Source organism: Diaphorina citri, unplaced genomic scaffold (genome assembly GCF_000475195.1).
Source record: "Diaphorina citri unplaced genomic scaffold, Diaci psyllid genome assembly version 1.1 scaffold1291, whole genome shotgun sequence".
NCBI lineage: Eukaryota > Metazoa > Arthropoda > Insecta > Hemiptera > Psyllidae > Diaphorina > Diaphorina citri.
This window is the reverse complement of record NW_007378720.1, coordinates 45,901-67,741: the sequence shown is the minus strand read 5'-3', so window position 1 is coordinate 67,741 and position 21,841 is coordinate 45,901. Positions and strand designations below refer to the sequence as shown.

The following is a 21,841-nucleotide window of genomic DNA, read 5'->3' as shown; positions in this document are numbered from 1 at the left end:
GCAAATTTTCCGGCGCGAACAACCTTACTTCACAAGTGTTAAGGCACTAATCGCACTATTTCATGACCTGATGGTAACGTGTTGCTTGAGGTAGGCATAGAACTTGGCGTGTTCTATTCTCCAGAACCATCTAAAAATTTAAATGCCAGGGCTGTTCATTGTTCAGTAGAGAACTTCACACTCATTTTGCACTGCGCGATTGTGGCAGAGAATGTTAATGTCTCCAGAATCTTCAGGATGATTTAGAAATTTGAATCCCAGAACTGTTCAATAGAGAACTTTACATTTTCCACTTTACCATTGCATCATGGTTGAGGCTATTAGAAGTCCATTTTTGACGTTATTGCTTAGTACAAGGTGTAAATTTTCCGGTGCGAACAACCTTACTTCACAAGTGTTAAGGCACTAATAGAGAAAAAGTGCGAATTGCTTTTAGGAATATGCTCATGGTCTGTATGTAATCGGGATTGTACGTAATCCCCAATCCGTATCCCTCCCTCTCACTCTCACATACACACACCTTATCCCTCTCTCTCACTCCATATACATACCTTATCCCTCCCTCTCACTCTCCCATACACACATCCTATTTTCTATTACTCTTCCATGTCAGCAATATGTGCTTTTTTTCAACAGCATAATAATGTGCTTTTTTTCAACATCTAAAATTCTGCATACTGTATCTCATGTAGAACCAGGGTGTTGAGTAAAAGATAAAGAGTGGCAAACATTTATGCAGTTTCTTATTTATCCGCTTATTCTGTCCATAATGGCACAAGTTATTTGGTTGTTTTGTACTTAGTGGTATCAATTAGAGGCGGGTGAATAAAGGACTGAAAATTCCCTTTACTCCAGCAGTAGGCCACTACTATTTTTGTGGCTAATTTTCAATTTCTCAAAGGAAAAAATTTCATACCTCAGCTGGGATTGAATCCACGCCTTCCTGTTTATCAGACGAGTGTCTTGACCGCATATGCGCCACTTTGAGTAATCCCCAATCCGTATCCCTCCCTCTCACTCTCACATACACACACCTTATCCCTCTCTCTCACTCCATATACATACCTTATCCCTCTCTCTCACTCTCCCATACACACATCCTATTTTCTATTACTCTTCCATGTCAGCAATATGTGCTTTTTTTTCAACAGCATAATAATGTAGGTACTTTTTTTTCAACATCTAAAATTCTGCATACTGTATCTCATGTAGAACTAGGGTGTTGAGTAAAAGATAAAGAGTCAAACATTTATGCAGTTTCTTATTTCTCCGGTTATTCTGTCCATAATGGCACAAGTTATTTGGTTGTTTTGTATTTAGTGGTATCAATTAGAGGTGGGTGAATAAAGGACTGAAAATTCCCTTTACTCCAGTAGTAGGCCACTACTATTTTTGTGGCTAATTTTCAATTTCTCAAAAGAAAAAATTTCATACCTCACAGCTGGGATTGAATCCACGCCTTCCTGTTTATCAGGCGAGTGTCTTGACCACATATGCGCCACTTTGGATGAAGCATTTTTAATAGTCTCGAATTTTGACTTTAAAGACAAGAAACCACCCTGAAAAGCTCTATGGTATTTAAGTTAATACTTTATCAACTTTGGCACCTTGTTTTGGTCACCCTGTATAATAGAAGCGCATCACTTTTTTTTTCAATATGTAATCAACTGAAAGACGAGGGGCAAAATGTTGCGATTTAAAAGCTTTTTATCATCTCCCATAATGTTCCGTCATAGTATACAGCGTTGTAAAGTTGCACCCAATTTGTACTACCAAAACCAGTCACACTTCATCAAACTTCAAACCAAAATCAAAGACGTCTTTTGGAAAAATTGAATTTTTTTTTTTAAACAACTGCTCTATTATTCTCGTGTGGTCTGTGGTAGCATGCCCATGCCGTAATACGCGTATGCCTCTCATTAAAAGAAAGATGTTTGAAAGAAACACGAACGAATAGTGGAAGAAAGATGTTTGAAATAGTGAGACAGGCACACAGCCTATCTTAATGGAACTTCTTGTGTTACAAGAAACTCTTGTACCTTGCTAAATAAACACCCTGTATATGTGTATATCAAGGTGTAGGATACTTTCACTCGAACATTTTCATGTTTCATAAATTCATAATCAATGGGCACATGGGGAGAAAATGGAAAAGTTGTTGATTTTTTGTGTTCGGGAATAAGTTCAATATTAATGAACGACATCGTGAATACATTGATGAGAGGATGATGTTGATAATCAAAAACACTGATTACATTTCTACGTTGAACATATTCGAATACATTATTCACAGTGCCATATTTCGTCTTGAATTAGGTTTGACTTCAAACAAAATTATGCAGGACCTAAAAGCATTTATGTTCGATATTGGTTCTAACTTCTGGTACAGTGAAGACTAATGAAAATTTCATTTCAATGTTTCTCACAACATTATTTTTGGATGAGCCCCTGAGCCAGCCCAGTTAGCTGGGTAGCGCGTCTGCATTGTAAGCGCTAGGCCGCGGAATTTATCCGGAACGGATAATGTTTGTTCTCGGAACGGCTGGCTTTCTTCTATCCTGTCTTCCTTCTCTCTTCGATTTCGGGACGATAAGACCTTAGATTCCTTAGAATCTAGAAGAAAGCCAGGCAGTTCCCTCTGTCAACCTCTTGAAAAAAGTTCATTTTTTATTAATGCCTGGTATCTACAGAGATTATGCAATGTGCTAAACACGTTTTACATGTACAAAAAAGTATTGATGGTAGGAAAAAGTCCTATTTTATTCCTATTCTAATTCTGTTCCCTCTTTTTATTTTCGCAGGACATTCTCCTGTTCTTGCTTCGAAGGATTTTCGGGCGAGCATTGTGAGCATGGCCCCCTATGTCAATCAGAGAGCTGCAGTGGGGGAGCAACTTGTCGGTAAGTCAAGCAATGGGGTTAATAAGGTTTAGGCCTGGAATGTAGTCGCGCCACTCCAAAATAAGAGGTCCATATCATTATGAATATGGAGGCTTTCCTGTTCCTCTTTTTGATGCCATCGTATTGGTGCACACTTTCACTTTGCCATCTTCGTTTGATTCTCTTCTAAGTCTTCGTCACGGTCGAAATAATCGGACACAATAGAAATATCCCCAAAAATGTACACAGACATTCCAAATTCTCACTTTTATTGACACTTTGACTCACTTTGACTTGGCTGATTGATTTGAAACTTGTGCAAATTTTAGTATCATACATGAATGATGTCGGATAGTTTTCTATCAAAAAAATTTGCACTACGAAAAATAATAATTAAATATGTAAGTAATATCAAAATAATGAAACCTAATAAGACCTTTTCTTGGAAGAAATGTTTTTTTTTTTTTTTTTTCGTCATGCTTTTCTGTGAAGCTGACGTAGGGAAAAAGTAGGTAAAAATGTGTATATTTTTGTGGATTTCAGCAATAAAATAAGGACAACAATTTATTTTTTGTTCCTCTTTTTGATGCCATCGTATTGGTGCACACTTTCACTTTGCCATCTTCGTTTGATTCTCTTCTAAGTCTTCGTCACGGTCGAAATAATCGGACACAATAGAAATATCCCCAAAAATGTACACAGACATTCCAAATTCTCACTTTTTTTAAAAAAACTTTTATTGAAACTTTGACTCACTTTGACTTGGCTGATTAATTTGAAACTTGTGCAAATTTTAGTATCATACATGAATGATGTCGGATAGTTTTCTATCAAAAAATTTGCACTACGAAAAATAATAATTAAATATGTAATATCAAAATAATGAAACCTAATAAGAACTTCTTGGAAGCTTGGAACAGTTTCTATGTATTTTGACAGAGGGTAAAATGACGGAACAAAAAAGGTCGCTTCCCCTATCTCTCTCTCTCTCTCTCTCTCTCTCTCTTCGCAAAGGCGTTTGTGTTAATTAAACTTAAGAACGCGAATATCATTTTGTTTTTCGTCTTTCTCATTTAGTTAATTTTGGAACGGGTCCAAAAAAAAAATTGGAGAATTGAATCCTGAATACGTAAAAGTGCGAGAGTGAGTGAGAGAGAGAGAGAGAGAGGGTGTTCTAAATTTAGACGCCTACACACTGACGCATTTTCTTTGTAGGAAAACAGGAGATTGGAAGAAGGATAGCTGCAAAAGGGTAAGAGCGGAAAAATACGCTTCGTTCTACGTGAGCGCGAATATAGCGATTGGCGACACTGATCTTAATTTAATAGGATAAGGCGAGGCGGTCTCTTCTTGATCCCTTGTGTGCCGTGTCCATTTTTGTTAAGGACTACTGCACTGAATAAAAGGATAAGGAAAGTCGTGTGATGTTCTTTTTTTTTTAACTTCCCCAAAACCACTTCAGTGTTTTTTTCGCTACCTTTTTACTATCTATGTATTCTTTTTTGTCGCAATTTGCTGCCACTTGCGTCACGGTTTTTTTTTACTTCGTTGTATTTATTTAAATTTCTATATTTCACCCTCGTCCTCCCTTCTCCACTCTCGTGTTCGCTTCATTACTTTACGAGTTGCATTTTGTCTGGCAAATTATAGGTACCAATTTCTTCCCTCGCCCTTTTAAAATTAGGATCCTCTTAGTGTGGGTAGTAAGGCAACTGAATGATAAATAATGAGATGAAAGAGAAGAAGAAGAAGGAGTGAAAAGCCTAGTATTTTTAAAGTACATACATAATTACTCGTATATTTCGGTCTCAGCTTATAATGAGCTGTTCCAGCATACTAACAGTTTTCTGTATTGATTTAAGATCTCATTACGAAGATTTCGAATAATCCATCTCATAATTTAACCAAAGAAGGGAAACAATGTTAGTGATGGTTTTTCTAATTATACTAAATTTTCAGGTAGACAGTACTACTTGCGTACTAAAGATGTACTACTTGCGTACTGGAAAAACCAGGTAGACTGGGGAAAAATAATTCTCAAAATTTGGTCCCATAGAAAAAATCCCTTATTACATCCCACTACTAAATTTTCAGGTAGACAGTACTACTTGCGTACTAAAGATGTACTACTTGCGTACTGGAAAAACCAGGTAGACTGGGGAAAAATACTTCTCAAAATTTGGTCCCATAGAAAAAATCCCTTATTACATCCCACTAAATAATTCTATAAGGCGAAAAGAACTTTCGCAAATGATCAACTTCCTTTGAATGATAGGGTTAGGTAGCACGTGAAAAGAACTTTCATAAATGGTCAACTTTATGGGAATGATAGGGTTAGGTTGCACGCGAAAAGAACTTTCACAAATGATCAACTTTCTGGGAATGTTAGGGTTATAGGTAACACGCGAAAAAATTTGCCTAACCCTACGTCCTACATGGTGCCCGATTTAATACTAAGACACGGGGGCATTTCAAATTTTATACAGGGTGAACGTTAGGTTTAAATTGACTTTTTGGGGAAAATGGGGGGCGATCCTTGGATCTTTCGTTGTAGGGTTTTGATGTAAGAATTTCTATTTCTAATTATGAGTAAAAATATTTGAGTAACAGTTCTCATTAAATAGTATCTTTAATGAGAATGTCTCCTGTTTAAACTGCCAGAATGCGACTGGAAAGGTCCTTTTCCGCAGTCCTAAAGGTATACGAATAAGTACAAATCATTTCTTTCGGCCAAGGGAAGGAAACCAGTTGTATCCCAATATTTTTTTTCTTCTTCTTTTTCTTCTACAGAACAAAGAACATTGAAATGTTTGACACGGAATTTATTGTCTTTTCGTTTAAATGTTTCATAAGGAAAAAGAATAATCTCGGTAAAAATAAAATTAATATATCTCTTAATCTCTTCTTTTTTTCATCCAAGTCATTACAGGTATTACGAGAATCAACTGGTAGTTCGACCCTCAAAAACCCAGGAACCAACTGGTAGTCGACTACCCTTTTAAAAAAAAAGGATCATGTGAATCAACTGGTTTGGCGTTCGTTCTGAGACAAGAGTTGTTTTAAATTACCTGATTGTTTAGATGACCCTATGACCTCTCGAAGGAGGTAGGGGCGGGGTTAGGGTCACCCTGTATATTGTTATTGAACTCATATCCCCTGTATTACAAAACGTATTGGGACATCAATGTTTGTAATGGGAAAACTTTGTTTTATCTCTCTATATCCATCTTCCTCGTTCTTTCCTCCTCCCTTTTTGCTTCCAAAGATAACTCTCTCCTTCCCCTCCTCTCTCTCTCTTCCCCTCCTCCTGTCTCTCTCCTCCCCTTATCTCTTAATTCCCGTCTCCTGTCAATCTCTTCTCTCTCTCTTTCTCTTCTTCCGTTTTCAATTCTTTCAGTCCTTTGCTAACATGAATAAGGTATATGTAGGTCTTCTATTCTTTCTCTAACTCATCTCTTTGTTCCCAGTCTCCTCCTCTCTCTCTTAACTCTCTTTGTTCAATTCATTTCTCCCTCTTCCCCTTTAGTGTTTTTTCTGCTCTTTTTCCTCTTCCTCCTCCTCCTCTTTCTCTTCCTTCCCCATCTCTTTATCTTCCCAAGGAACGGGTTATATCCCCCCGACTTAATCCAAAAGGACATTTGTGTGTTCCCGTCACCTCCCATGGCGTAGTGGTCACTGCACTCGCCTTGCACGCGGGAGACCCGGGTTCGATTCCCGGCGGGGTCAAGAAATTTGTATCATGCAAATGATTGATCCCGTGACTGGCTGTTGCGGGGCCCACTCAGCCTCGTGAGGAAAATGAGTAGCTATGACATGTAAATGCGCATAGCGACCGGTGCCAGCATGGTAGGTAAACATTGGTTGTTAGGATTATTGAGATACTTATTGGGAAAAATCCTACAATGCTGCAGTGAGCACCAAAGTTGTGACATAACACAAAGAAATTGCATTTACAAATCCTCTGTATGGTAAACAATGTAATCAAGTAAACATGTCTGCTAAATTTTATTTAAAGCGGGCAAACTGATCAAAAGTTACGGTGAAACAAGGAGTTTCATTATAAATGCAAGAGGTTTGATAGAGGGAACTGTAACTGATAAGGTCTTATCGTCCCGAAATCGACGAAGAAGGAAGACAGGATAGGAGAAAGTCGGCCATTCCGAGAGCGAACATTATTCAATCAATGTGATTTCTCAATTTTCTCGCTCTCGAATTTTCGACCCATTATTCGTTCAGGATAAAATCTGCCTTGGGTAGGAATCGAACCCGCGGCCTAGCGCTTACAAGACAGTCGCGTTACCAAAGTAACTAGGCTGGCGACTAGAAATAAAAACAAGCTTTTGGTCAGACCCAAACAGAAATCGACTTTCCATTTTTCGAATAAGCTGAATTTATTATTGTTATTTTTATTTCGTTTCAGAGGAACGAGTATTCGGAAAGCATAGGTTGTCAAATTATCAAGCAAGATGATGTTACTCAGGTAAGTAGTGCCAACAAGAAAAACTGACTTCCTTTCCAATTGAACCCACTTCCCTTATTTTGAAAAGACTTACAGTTGAGAAGTTGCGGGTTCGATACTCCCCTGTGTCAACAAATTTCCCTTTTATTACATTTTTTTTATTTTCTAATTCTTTTCAAATACCTACGTATTCTGCAAATGTAATAGAAAGTCGTGTGATGTTCACACCAGATTTTTTTTTTTAGTACCTACCTAGATATTTTATCAACATAATGGATATAAAATTGTAGAAATACTGCAAAAGTTTTGTTTTTCCAGAACCAGAACTTTTTGGCAAAATTTATAATGTATGTCTGTCTCCTCTCCTCTCTCTCCCCTCCTCCCTCTCTTGCCCTCTCAATAACACACTCCCTACCTCTCCTCTTCTTTCACTCCAATCTAATAATGTTACATGAAATTTGTCTCTCCGTCCTACTCCCACACACGAGAGTACCACAGAAGAAAGAGAGAAGACGATAAAGTTCGCAGACCAAAAATGAAAACTATTCCCGGGGACTAAATTGTAGACCATAAAAGTTTATGAGAAAATTTTCCAGAGAGGGGAAGGAAACAGAGAGAGGTGGAGAAAACGGGAGGAAGGGAGAGGGAGAAGAAAACAAGAAAGAGGGGAAGAGGAACATTAATAGTTATAGAAATAAAGGAAGAGAGAAAGAGAAGGAGAAAGAAGTGGCTGAAAAGAGAAGAAGAAATAGAGGGAGAGAGAGAAAGAGAGAAGAACTAAGGAGAGGCGAGAGAGGAGTGTAAGGGGAAAGAAGGAGTAGAGGGAAAGAGAAGAACAAATAAAATATAAAGGAGAGAGATGGAGGGGTAAGACATAGTAAGAGGGGAGTTAATATAAGAGAGGACATGAAGTAAAATTGAGAGAGAGGTAGAAGGGAAAATTGAGAGAGAGGGAGAACTCTAAATCAGGAAGACTACGTATTAGCCAGATGAAAAGAGGGAGAGAGATAAAAAATAAATAAATTGCAGAATTATGTTAATAAGGGAGGAAATTGTAAAGAGAGAATGAGAGAGGAAGGAAAAGAGAGAGAATGAGTGAGAAAGGAACGAGGAAAGGAAAGAGGGGGAAATTGCAGAATTATGTTAATAAGGGAGGAAATTGTAAAGAGAGAATGAGAGAGGAAGGAAAAGAGAGAGAATGAGTGAGAAAGGAACTAGGAAAGGAAAGAGGGCGAGAGGGAGAGAAAGAGGGAGAGACAGGAAGAGTGAGGGAAAGAGAGAAGGGTGGCCACAAAAGTTATGGAAGAATGGTCCATCCTCAGTGGAGTGGTTAAATATGTGATGGGTGAGAGAGGAGAAAATGGCATAGGAAAATGAACCAATCGAGGTTTTCAAAATTCAAAGCATGAAAAGCGAGAAAGTTTTAGATAACACTTCAGTCGATCATTTAAGACCGGTTTTAGCGTCACCTATGTTAATATGCCGAGCAAGGCCAATAAATGGGGATGGGTGACTTAAACATTATATTGGTAGTTATTGGGAAACATTAAAAGGAAATAAATGGATGGGTGACTTAAACATTATATTGGGAATAAAGGGAGAACGGGCTCTAGTCTTGATTTTAAATCATTACATGAAAGTAAAATCAAAAAATCAAATCAAGAATGATAATAAACTGAATATTAAACAAATTAGGTAGGTACATAGGTACTGATTTTCTCTAATCACGATCGAATAAACTACGGGCTAAAAAATTCCCGGAGGGACGGACCCAGCTTGTTATTTTCAAAATATAATTATGTACAAGTATCTATCCTCCATTAAATTGAACTGAAGCTCATTTTATTCCATGTGCCGCCACTGGTTAACAATGATATTAGGGAGACAATAAACACAAAATTTCATTTCCTTCTCTGTCATAAATATCTCCCTCGCTCTCTATTCTTTCTCTACACTTTACTTCAATCTCTGTTCTTTATCTCCTTACCTCCCTCTCTCTATTCTTCGTTCCCCCTCGCTCTCTATTCTTTCTCTACACTTTACTTCAATCTCTGTTCTTTATCTCCTTACCTCCCTCTCTCTATTCTTCGTTCCCCTCTCCCTCCCCCTCTCTCTCTCTTTCTCTGTCTCTCTCTCTCTTTCTCTCCCATTTTTCTTACCTTTATCCCTCTCTCCTTCCTCTCCTTCTCATCTCTCCCTCTCTTTATTCCTCTCTCTCTCTCCTTCCTCTATCCCTCTCTCCTTCCTCTCCTTCTCATCTCTCCCTCTCTTTATTCCTCTTTCTCTCTCTCTCCTTCCTTTTCTTATCTCTTTCTCTCTCTCCTTACTCAATATCTTTCACCTTCTTTCCTCTTAAATATTTCGCTCTTTATTTCCTATATTATACCTGACTGGTTTCCTTTTTGATCTCTAATCCTCTGCAAATTCATATATTCCTTCACCTCCGCTTATATTACCTCCCTCGCTCTCTATTCTTTCTCTACACTTTACTTCAATCTCTGTTCTTTATCTCCTTACCTCCCTCTCTCTATTCTTCGTTCCCCTTTCCCTCCCCCTCTCTCTCTTTCTCTGTCTCTCTTTCACTTTCTCTCCCATTTTTCTTACCTTTATCCCTCTCTCCTTCCTCTCCTTCTCATCTCTCCCTCTCTTTATTCCTCTTTTTCTCTCTCTCTCCTTCCTTTTCTTATCTCTTTCTCTCTCTCCTTACTCAATATCTTTCACCTTCTTTCCTCTTCAATATTTCGCTCTTTATTTCCTATATTATACCTGACTGGTTTCCTTTTTCATCTCTAATCCTCTGCAAATTCATATATCCCTTCACCTCCGCTTAAATTACACTTTTATGTCACCCGTAAAATCATTTATAGGTGTGTTTGTGGTTGAAATAAACTTCTACCTTCCAAAATAACCCAAAACATGATTGTTGACTTTTTTTTTTCTCATTTAATTACACTTTTATGTCACCCGTAAAATCATTTATAGGTGTGTTTGTGGTTGAAATAAACTTCTACCTTCCAAAATAACCCAAAACATATTTGTTGACTTTTTTTTATCAATACCTAAAAAGTGTGAGAACTCTTGACTTCAGTGTAGTCTGCAACCAAAAGCTTTTTCTGAAGCCTGCGCTTACACTGCGACCTTGTCTATCAATGTCTAGTCATGATTGGTTTTTATGCTTTCAGTATTGATCTTGAATAATATCTAGGTAAATTAACAAATTAGGGAAAGGATAGATAGTACAGAAAAGTTAACCAAGCTCGTCAGCTTTTTAATATGCGAGGCAAATAATATCTGACTGAATTGGTTTAAAATTAAAACATAATTAATTAGTAATTACCTCCCACGAGACTTGAACTTGCGATCTCCTTTACCTAGTGTGGTTAACCTCTTCATTTTATAATTTCGATATTCACTTATTCAGGAAGCATTTCTCCTTCCCTTCCTATCTCATCTTATAATCCTTCCCTCTACCTCCGATTGGTAGTTCTTATTACCCACTTCCTTTTCCTTCTACCTCTTTCTTTCCCTCTCCTCTCCCTCTCTCTTTCACTCTAAAATCTGAAGTTACCCATTCATTATTAGCATTATCCAACATCGGTTAAGGCTTTTCGCAGACTATTGCTCTCATGGGGTTTTAGTTTCTGCAAATATTATGGGCAATTCTCGGTATTGGGTAACTTTGTTGTTTTATTATTTTCCTATTCTTTTGTCCTTTGTGCGTTAAGTGGCAAAGAATACCTTGAGAACCCGGCTTTAAATTCATTTTCTTTTCCCTTCCCCCCTTTTCTTTTCTTATACCCATATTACCCATGTATTTTGGGCTCATTGTTTGTTGAAAGTTTGATGGTGGAGTTTATAATAAAGGGGTTAATACCGAAAATACATTCGATATCATAATAGGGATTCATAATTCGGTAAATATTGCTTGAAACCTATCCGAGAAAGGCTTTTCGCAGACTATTGCTCTCATGGGGTTTTAGTTTCTGCAAATATTATGGGCAATTCTCGGTATTGTTCGCCAGAAACTTTTTAATCAAAACCAGGGTAACATGAGGAAGAGAAACGATTGGCAGAGAAAATTAGACTGCAGAAGATTAGTAGAAAAGTCAGATGATTTGCGACTTGCCTTTATTTACGAGTAGCTCGGTAGCGCGCCTGCCTTGTAAGCGCTAGGTTCGATTCACGCCTGGAATGAACTTTATCGGTGGTGTAGTGGTCAAGGTGCTCGCCTGGTAAACAGGAGGGCGTGGGTTCAATCTTCATCCAAGTCATTACAGGTATTACGAGAATCAACTGGTAGTTCGACCCTCAAAAACCCAGGAACCAACTGGTAGTCGACTACCCTTTAAAAAAAAAAGGATCATGTGAATCAACTGGTGTGGCGTTCGTTCTGAGACAAGAGTTGTTTTAAATTACCTGCTTGTTTAGATGACCCCATGACCTCTCGAAGGAGGTAGGGGCGGGGTTGACGAGTAGCTCGGTAGCGCGCCTGCCTTGTAAGCGCTAGGTTCGATTCACGCCTGGAATGAACTTTATCGGTGGTGTAGTGGTCAAGGCGCTCGCCTGGTGAACAGGAGGGCGTGTGTTCAATCTCAGCCGAGGTATGGAATTTTATCCTCAATATATGTATATCCCCTGTATTACAAAACGTATTGGGACATCAATGTTTGTAATGGGAAAACTTTGTTTTATCTCTCTATATCCATCTTCCTCGTTGTTTCCTCCTCCCTTTTTGCTTCCAAATATAACTCTCTCCTTCCCCTCCTCTCTCTCTCTCTCTTACCCTCCTCCTGTCTCTCTCCTCCCCTTATTTTGGGGAATTTTTTTCACATTTTCTCACACAAATGAGCTCTGATCTTGAAATTTGTCGCGACGACCTATGAACTCAAAACGAGAAAAGTTTTAGATAACACTTCAGTCATTATTTTAAGACCGGTTTTAGCGTCACTTATGTTAAGCTATGCCGAGTAAGGCCAATAAATGGATGGGTGACTTAAAGGAATAAAGGGAGAACGAACATTTGGTTAAGATCGGTGCAACGGTTGGCGGTATTGTGACCGCTTTTTGCGGTTTCTGACCGTTTTTTGGCGGTTTTCAGCTATACTGACTAAACGGTTAGAGATATTGTAAAAGTTACTGTAGAACATAAAAATGAGCATCATTCAATAGGATAAGGAAAGTCGTGTGATGTTCACGCCAGATTTTTTAGTACACGTGAAAGGCAAAAAAGAGCCTGTCAAAAGCGTGAAAAAGCGTTATAATAAAATTTTGGTTGCCTAAAAAATGGGTCCATTTCGTCATAATTGATATAATCGTATTTTGAATATCAAACAAAATTACAACGCTTTTTTTAGTACACGTGAAAGGGAAAGAGCCTGTCAAAAGCGTGAAAAAGCGTTATAACAAAATTTTGGTTGCAATAACTAAAAAATGGGTCCATTTCGTCATAATTGATATAATCGTATTTTGAATATCAAACAAAATTACAACGCTTTTTTTAGTACACGTGAAAAGGAAAGAGCCTGTCAAAAGCGTGAAAAAGCGTTATAACAAAATTTTGGTTGCAATAATGCTTTATAAGCTGTCCAAAATTAATAATGGGATTTGTCCCCGTGGGCCACAGCATCAATCAAATTAACAAAATGTTTCGTAAAGCTTATGGTTTTATTTATTATTTTTATCTTTTTCCCCTGACCATAGATGATCGAAGGGTAACCTGTTGGTGTTGGAAATGTCGGAATAAAATTAACTTGAACCCTTTAGTTATGCGTTTTGAAAAATCAAGCTTGTAATATTTCTGAAACTCAAAGTTGGCATTTTAATTTTGAAAATTACAAGTATGAAAAACATCTTTCGTAAAGGATTATCTTGGTAGACATCGTTTTGAAAAATCAAGCTTGTAATATTTCTGAAACTCAAAGTTGGCATTTTAATTTTGAAAATTACAAGTATGAAAAACATCTTTCGAAAAGGATTATCTTGGTAGACACACAGTTAAGGCATACGCGCTACCCCCCAAACTAACTAGGCTGGTACACAGTATCCAAACTAACTAGGCTGGTACACAGTATCCAAACTAACTAGGCTGGTACACGGTATCAAAACTAACTAGGCTGGTACACAGTATCCAAACTAACTAGGCTGGCACACAGTATCCAAACTAACTAGGCTGGTACACAGTATCCAAACTAACTAGGCTGGCACACAGTGTCCAAACTAACTAGGCTGGCACACAGTATCCAAACTAACTAGGCTGGTACGCAGTATCCAAACTAACTAGACTGGTACACAGTATCCAAACTAACTAGGCTGGCACACAGTATCCAAACTAACTAGGCTGGCACACAGTATCCAAACTAACTAGGCTGGCTAACAGTATCCAAACTAACTAGGCTAGCACACAGTATCCAAACTAACTAGGCTGGCACACAGTATCCAAACTAACTAACTAGGCTGGCACACAGTATCCAAACTAACTAGGCTGGCACACAGTATCCAAACTAACTAACTAGGCTAGCACACAGTATCCAAACTAACTAGGCTGGCACACAGTATCCAAACTAACTAGGGTGGCACACAGTATCCAAACTAACTAATAGGCTGGCACACAGTATCCAAACTAACTAGGCTGAGCCGCAGCGTCTATGAGAAAAGCAGTAAAGAAAATTTCCCCAAACGAACTTCATTTACCGACTACAATAACAATTCTGAGTAGAGGAGTCATTATCATCTTTGTAATAAGAAAAGTTAGAGATTTTTTTTACAACTTTAAATGAACAGAAAAAGTTATCTTTTAATAATTTTTGCTTGCCAGTGGCGCCTGGAATTTGACTAAGGGGATTAGAGTATTTACTTTGTTTATATGCTTATCCTTTGATAGAATTAAAATAGTCCATTCGCCCATGCAGTTCACCCAATGCACACATCTATTCATATGTGTGTCTGCAAACTAGTCGAGAAATAGTTTCAAGACAATTTCATTTACTTTCACATTGTACAACATAACAAAGTTTCCAACTTGAAGACTTTCCTGTTTTCTTCTTCTTTTTTTAATAAAAAAAAAATAAAATAAATATAGAGGGGAAATTAAGAGCTTTAGTCTGAATGTACTGAACAAGTAAGTTGTCACAAAAATGTTTCTAAAATTAGAATCATGACTTGAGGGGTGAACTTTACCTTTGTCCCACGAGCATTACATGGATCTCTTGAACTTGAAATAATATTCGATGGAAACGTGGAATAAAATTAGTAGTAGTATAAAATAGTAATAACGTGGAATAAAATAGTAATAACCCTGAAACCTAATTACTTTTGGAAATGTATTTCATTAATCTAGGTATTTAGATTAAAGTGATTTAGTTTGTTTGAAAATTGTGTCTTACAGACAGCTGATTTTACCCCTTTTATATTATTGTCATTCTGATGGGATGTTTTCTTCTGTTCACAGACAGTTGGGTTCCCTGCACACATCCTGCGAGTGTCCTGCAGGAACTTCAGGTCCTTCCTGTCTGGGTAAGTATATGATAAGTACATATATCTGGGTAAGTATGCCCGCTATTATGTTGACCACTCGTGCATAGTTGGTTCAAAATAATAACATACACGAGTCCAGGGTTGCAACTATGGAAAAAAGTTCTTGAAGAAAACACGTGTTAAGTTAAATTCAACCAGAAAAAGAACTCTCCACATAAATAGTTTTTAGCCCGTCCTTCCTTTATTATTACGATACTAATAACAAAAGATATAGTGGACGGGCTATTGTATTCGCTTCGGTGTCGTCTGTCTGTCACTCTGTCTGTCCCCATAGACGGACTTGTCCAAACCTGGTCGACCTATATATCAAATTAAAGGTCTTTATACCAGGAACACGAATGTGGTGGTGCAAATTTTGTCCAGAAAACCATAGAGCCAAAAAGCAAAAAAAAAACTGGCGTAAATTGGTTGGAAGGTTAAGAATATTCGTATGTACCAAAATAATCATGAATGTCCGTCGAGTCTGTATGAAAAAGGAATTAGAAATACTTTTGTGTAGTAAAAAGAAATTAAAAGAAGTCTTAAATATAAGAGGGAATAAAATGAAAATAATTTTAATTAGCATTCCAGACGTACAGTAAAGATATTTATGATTATGATAGTTACGTAATTATTCCAGAAAATGTATTTTATTTTGAAAAATTTCTTGTATAGGTCTGTAAGTATAGGTACATACCTACAGGGAGTGGGAAAAAGTATCAAAAAATTGATCTGCTATATCTAGGATTCTAGGTCATGACAGCACCTGTGTCAAGTCAGATAATTGCTAGTTCTCCGACTTGGTATACAACCTGTAGCATATTCCACAAGTATGGAATTGTAAAAGTTACAAGTGTAGAGCGCCATCTACCATCTATGAAAACAAATAGACCCAAGAATATTTACTAGCTCACTAACTTTTACAATTCCAAACTTTCGTGAAATGGGCTACAGTTCTTCACTTCTTCAGAAAGATGTCTAAGATATGTCTACCACAAAGTGGTAATCTGATAATAGCTGAAATAAGGAATCTGTGTTGATTTGGTGGGGGTAGAATGCGTCTTCTATTGTTCTATTTTTGTGACTAAATATTCTCAGTGGGGAAATGCTTGTAAATTCGATTCCAATTTATCGAAATCACCTATGAAAATGTCGTCTATTTGAACAGTTTACTCAACTCGGTGTTTCTGTTCACCTTCGTTTCATTCTGCCAATATTGTGGGAACAAGACTTTTCCATCGTGCGTTGTTCTCGTGGGAAATCAAATTTGTTCGAAGCGGAATTTGGAAAACAAATAAAAAAATAATAGAATATAGAAAGCGTGTATTAAGGAAATAGAATTTAGCAGAAAACTTGGCTTCCCCTCCTTCTTCTTTTGGCTTTTTCTTTCTTCGAGTCCGCAATTTCGAGGTGGACGGACCTCTTTGAAAGCTTTGTTTGAATTACTCGTACTCGTAATATCTTTTTAATTGACGGTTCATTAATTGGAACAAAAAAGCCCCTTTTTTACTTTCTATTTATACAAAGGTTGTGAAGAGAGAAGAAAATTTTGACGCTAATCTCTCTGACAATTTTTAGGATTAGCCAGCCTAGTTAGCTTAGTTGCACACAACCTCATGAAAGACAACTGGTGGTTGCAACTCCAGTGTAATTGCTATGGGTTTTAGCTCTACTTTACTATCCTTTTTGTCAGCTAAATGAAGTTCAAACCTGGGAAGTCTTGTCGATAAGAGAACATCTTGAATTTTTTGCAAGTGGACCAGAAATATTCTCAAACAGTGTGGAAGTTTTCTCTCTGGAAACTTTCGGTAGATGCAGAAGAATGTACTTGGCGAGAATACATTCACTTTTTTCTTTTGAAGTACAAAAATAATACATTTCATTAGCTATAATTATACTCATTGTATTATGTATTGTATTGTATGCCGAATAAATTGTACCAAATAAAAAAGAAAAAAAAAATCATAGGTTTGCTTTTTCAGGCGACTACGCGCTATCAACAGTCACGCGACTATGCTTCCAACATGCGACGGATCTTAGACTTAGTTGTCAAATAAATAAATGAATGTTGTGTTTTGGTTTCAGTATCTCTCAACTACAGAATCACAAGCATTACGTTATGATGTGATTCGATTCATTGTAGGAGTTATACATCCCACCAATGAACTTCTATGTAGTGACATTATACCTAGGTAAGTGAACTCACTTTTTTTCAACAAAATACTCAGATTTATTTATTTACAATTCATGAACAAATCGAACAGCCATTACATTACACTTCCTTCTAGAGATGTGTTAGGAGTGAATAAAGTTAATAGTGAATGAGCATGCCCATCTCGTAGTATGTCTCTCATCAGATGGCGTCTGATCTTCAATCTTCTTCTTTACCTTCGCTTTTTCCCGTGTACAGACGGGGTCGGCGTTTTTCGTCAGCCTCTCAATCAGCACTGGCGTTATTACTTTGGGCTGACATTTGGTTTTGGCTACAGAAATTTTTCGAGTGGATGCCGTTCGCACTCAACCGTGCTGTTTAAGCGAGGGAAATTTTTAAAGTCCCCCAGCCAGACCATTTTTTTCTTCTTTTTTAACTTGAATTATATTTTTTTTTCTTTTTTTTTTTTAATCCAAGCAAGGTTTTTATTTGTAATTTGTGAATTTATTCTATACCAAATACATACCTAAGACCTTGCTTGGACTGTGGGAGTAAAGGGATTTTTCAGTTTCATTTTGGCAGTATAAACAGGGTATATTCTATTCTATTCCAATTTCAGATGGGCAGTGATAGGCTGGCTACTGACGTCTTGTACATCCCCAGTAGTATTAGCAAACTGTAAGCTAGCTCTGTTTTATGACTGGCTGTGCTATGACCCGGAGAAGGACAATATTATGAACATAGGTAAGTTGTACATTAGACTCGTGTAGTCTGTGTCATAACATGTCCTTCCTTTCGTACTTAGTATGAATAGTATGTCCCCCATCGGATGGGTGAGAAGAGAAACAATACTTCCCATGTGGCTGCTGGGTCAACACGACAACACCATAATCAGAAAGTAACCCATTGAGCTATTTTCAATCGAAATAACTTTTTCAGTTGATTCTTGAAATCGAACCCGGGACCTTCTGCATGGCAAGTGGTATACGAGTACAACTTTACTAACTGTGCTCCTGGTAGTACATGGCTTTACCCGGGTACCTACCCCATTTCCATAAGATCTCATTAAAAGCAATGTAGAGACCAAAGTAGAATTTAATTTCTGTAGATTTAACACGTCCCAGTTGTAGGTGTTTTGCAAGCGTTTACTCGCGGGTTCGATTCCTGCCCGGGGCGCATCTTATCTTGAACAGACAAGGTTCATTCTCGAAGCGGCTGGTTTTCTCCTATCCTGTCCTCTCTACACTTTCCGGATGATAAGACCTCAGCAGTTACAGTTCCCTCTGTCAAACTTCTTCACAGTTTTCAGAAAACAAAAGTTGTAGGGATTTCTATCATATTTTTGTTCATGTGGCCCAGCAGGGTATAATTGAGGGGTGCGCAGCAAGAAGGTCAAAAGTCGACTTTTGCCCTTTTTGCGTATACAGGCTTATTCGACGCGGAATTTTGTTCTCTACACAGCACAGAACAAAAATCATCTTCATCTCGATTTTTTTTTTTTTTTTTTTTTTTTTTTGCACAATATTTAAATTTCAGATCAAATCAATAATGTTCGTATATCTACTCATTTTTTCCTATCTTTGAAAATTGAAACTTGGAAATTTTTGAGCAGAAAAAAAATATCAAATGTCTTTATCAATACAGGGTGACGTCTTACGTTGAAGATTTTCATCCAAGTTCTCCTGGGTGGAGCAGGTCGATGACTTTTACTTTCTTTATCCTATATTTTTTCAACCTTGTCCCCTTATCTCTTTTCTACAGATTGTCACAACGGAACCATCTCGTCTTGCATGTTGAAGTGCCCAGGTTCAAGTCCCGGGCTGGGACAACATAAACTTGACTGATGGAAGACCGAGCTCCAAATTTTATAAGAGGTATTCATGAAAAACAGCCTGTATTAGGTGTGCTACCTGAAAGTTTTTCATGTTTTATAAAATAAATAACATTTTGCTTCCTGACATTATCTCTCCATCCAATAAAGAGTCCTCAAAGTCCATTATTATAAAATTTAATTTATTGGTGTCATTATCAGGGAAAATCTCTCCCATGCATTTTCACGTGCACTAATTCTCTCGCTTTTTCTATGATCAACACGTTGCCTTTGGAAAAGAATTATGGACTCAAGTGTAACCTTTTTTCTTCATTATTTAACGGTCTGTTCTAATTACCATATATTTACCATAAAATTATTGGTTTCCGGGGTTTTCCCCAGCATTTTTTTTTCTTTTTTCTTCATTATTTAACGGTCTGTTCTAATTACCATATATTTACCATAAAATTATTGGTTTCCGGGGTTTTCCCCAGCATTTTTCACGATAGTTTTCCCATTTTCTTACAACATTCTAACATATTAAGCCAGTGTCGCGAAGCCAGGACACTGAGAACACGTCTGTAAACCTCCCATTTGCATACATACTTACATAGTACCTACTAGCAGCTAGAAACGAAGTCTTGCATTTTGAAAACACTAGTATTAGTGGCATTTGGCATTCAGTGACTTCGAACTACTAGACAAACGGAGAGAAATGAGAGGGAGAGAGAGGGGAGGCTAGTAGAAGGGATACCAGGAACAAGAGAAAGAAAAAGACAACGACATAGAAGGGGAGAGTGAGAAAGATAGAGAGAGAGCTAGGGATATTACCAGGAAGAAAGAAAGAGATGGAGTTCGACATAGGGGAGAGAGGAAAAAAGAGAGAAGGCCATTTTAGAAGGGATACTACGAAGAAGAGAGAAAGAGACAGAGTTCGAAATGGAAGAGGAGAGTGTGAGAAAGAGGGAGAAGGCCATTAGAAGGGATACCAGGAAGAAGAGAGAAAGAGGAAGATACAAAGAGGGAATTTTAGAAGGGATACTACGAAGAAGAGAGAAAGAGACAGAGTTCGAAATGGAAGAGGAGAGTGTGAGAAAGAGGGAGAAGGCCATTAAAAGGGATATCAGGAAGAAGAGAGAAAGAGGAAGATACAAAGAGGGGTCGCGCCGTAATCCACGTTATATTATATACGGTGGAATAGTTCCAATCTGTTCAATAGGTCCATGACGGCGTCCACACTGGCGGTTGAGAAGTCTGTAAATGTAAAAAAGGAAGAGAAAAAAAAATCTCAGTAAAAGTAAAAATTTAAAAAGGTACATATTTTATGTAGATTAATGATGAAATTCAAAACGCTCTGCTATTGACACAATGTTAATCCTTTCGATGGTCAGTTTTTAGTGCCAAAACACGTTTTGAGGTCCCTAGAGCCTAAATCCAAAGTTTCAGCCATTGGTCCGTGTGTGCGTTTGTGTGTCTGTCTGTAAGCAAAATATCTCGAGAACGGTAAGAGCTAGAGACTTGAAATTTGGTATTTAGATGTCAAATGTGACAAGGATGCGACACGAAACTTTTGGTCAAAATCGGTGCAACGGTTGGCGGCATTTTACAGCTTTTTGGCGGTTTCCGGTGTAATTCATGTTAATCCACTTCTCATGTTGGAATTGCAAAATTGTGTCAACAACAGTATTTCTACTAAATGTGTTATAATAATTATATGGGACAAGTTATTATACAGGTACTTCTTTATTTAACTTTTGATATAATCGTAGGTATCTAAGAGAAAGATTTCATGTTAATCCACTTCTCATGTTGGAATTGCAAAATTGTGTCAACAACAGTATTTCTACTAAATGTGTTATAATAATTATATGGGACAAATTATTATACAGGTACTTCTTTATTTAATTTTTGATATACTCGTAGGTATCTAAGAGAAAGCTTTATTATTATTATTTTATATTTAGTGATGAGCTGATAACTCTGATAAGGATAACAAAGTCTCCTTATTATTATTTGTCTGCCATTGTTCCATATTGTACGAGTATTATCCTTCAACTGATAAGTTGTAATTACGTCACGTGGCCTTTAAAAAAGATAATAAAATCTCTCCTCTAAAACTCTCACGGCTTTGCTCTAAGATTCTATAAACTCTGCTCTAGAGTTCTAAAAACTCAGCTCTTAAGCTCTAAAAGCTCTACTTTAAAACTCTAAAAGCTCTGCTCTAAAAACTCAAAGCTCTGCTCTAAAACTCTAAAAGTTTTGCTCTAAAACTCTAAAAGCTTTGCTGTAAAACTCTAAAAGCTCTTCTCTAAAACTCTAAAAGCTCTTCTCTAAAATTCTAAAAGCTCTGCTCTAGAACTCTAAAAGCTTTGCTCTAAATGGCTTCCTGACCTTTATAATTGCATCCATTTAAATTTCCACCAGTTATACTGATATAGTTGAAGTAAATATTCTCTTCTAAATTCTGGAGTATGGGGCGAAAATAATAGCTTTTTTTTTCTTGATTTTACAGTAATTTATGGTCATTTTATGGAGTGAGTGTCTAGTCTAGATTTAATAGCCTCTCTTCATTATTTGACTTTATAATTGCATCCATTTAAATTTCCACCAGTTATACTGATATAGTTGAAGTAAATATTCTCTTCTAAATTCTGGAGTATGGGGCGGAAATAATAGCTTTTTTTCTTGATTTTACAGTAATTTATGGACATTTTATGGAGTGAGTGTCTAGATTTAATAGCCTCTCTTCATTATTTGGTGCAGTCAGCAAATAAATGTGAACTTGCCCCATATCGGTAATCATACCAGTTACGATTCATGTTCATGTATAATGAACCTGAAACGGAGTTCCCGAATGGAGGAACCACAAAACCAGATAGTTTTCCCATTTTCTTACAACATTCTAACATATTAAGCCAGTGTCGCGAAGCCAGGACACTGAGAACACGTCTGTAAACCTCCCTTTTGCATACAGAGTACCTACTAGCAGCTAGCAACGAAGTCTTGCATTTTGAAAGCACTAGTATTAG

The 21,841-nt window shown here is 37.3% G+C and overlaps 1 protein-coding gene across 1 annotated transcript; it reads left to right on the top strand.

Annotated features, from left to right (window-relative positions):
• Nucleotides 1–2,801: 2,801 nt before the first annotated feature.
• On the top strand, nt 2,802–18,846 carry LOC103515187 (sushi, nidogen and EGF-like domain-containing protein 1; the record flags this gene model as incomplete). Its single annotated transcript, XM_026827956.1, has 3 exons — nt 2,802–2,900; nt 14,786–14,850; nt 18,764–18,846. Coding segments are annotated over 3 exons (247 nt in total), but the record flags the coding sequence as incomplete, so codon positions are not given.
• Between the last annotated feature and the right edge of the window lie 2,995 nt (nt 18,847–21,841).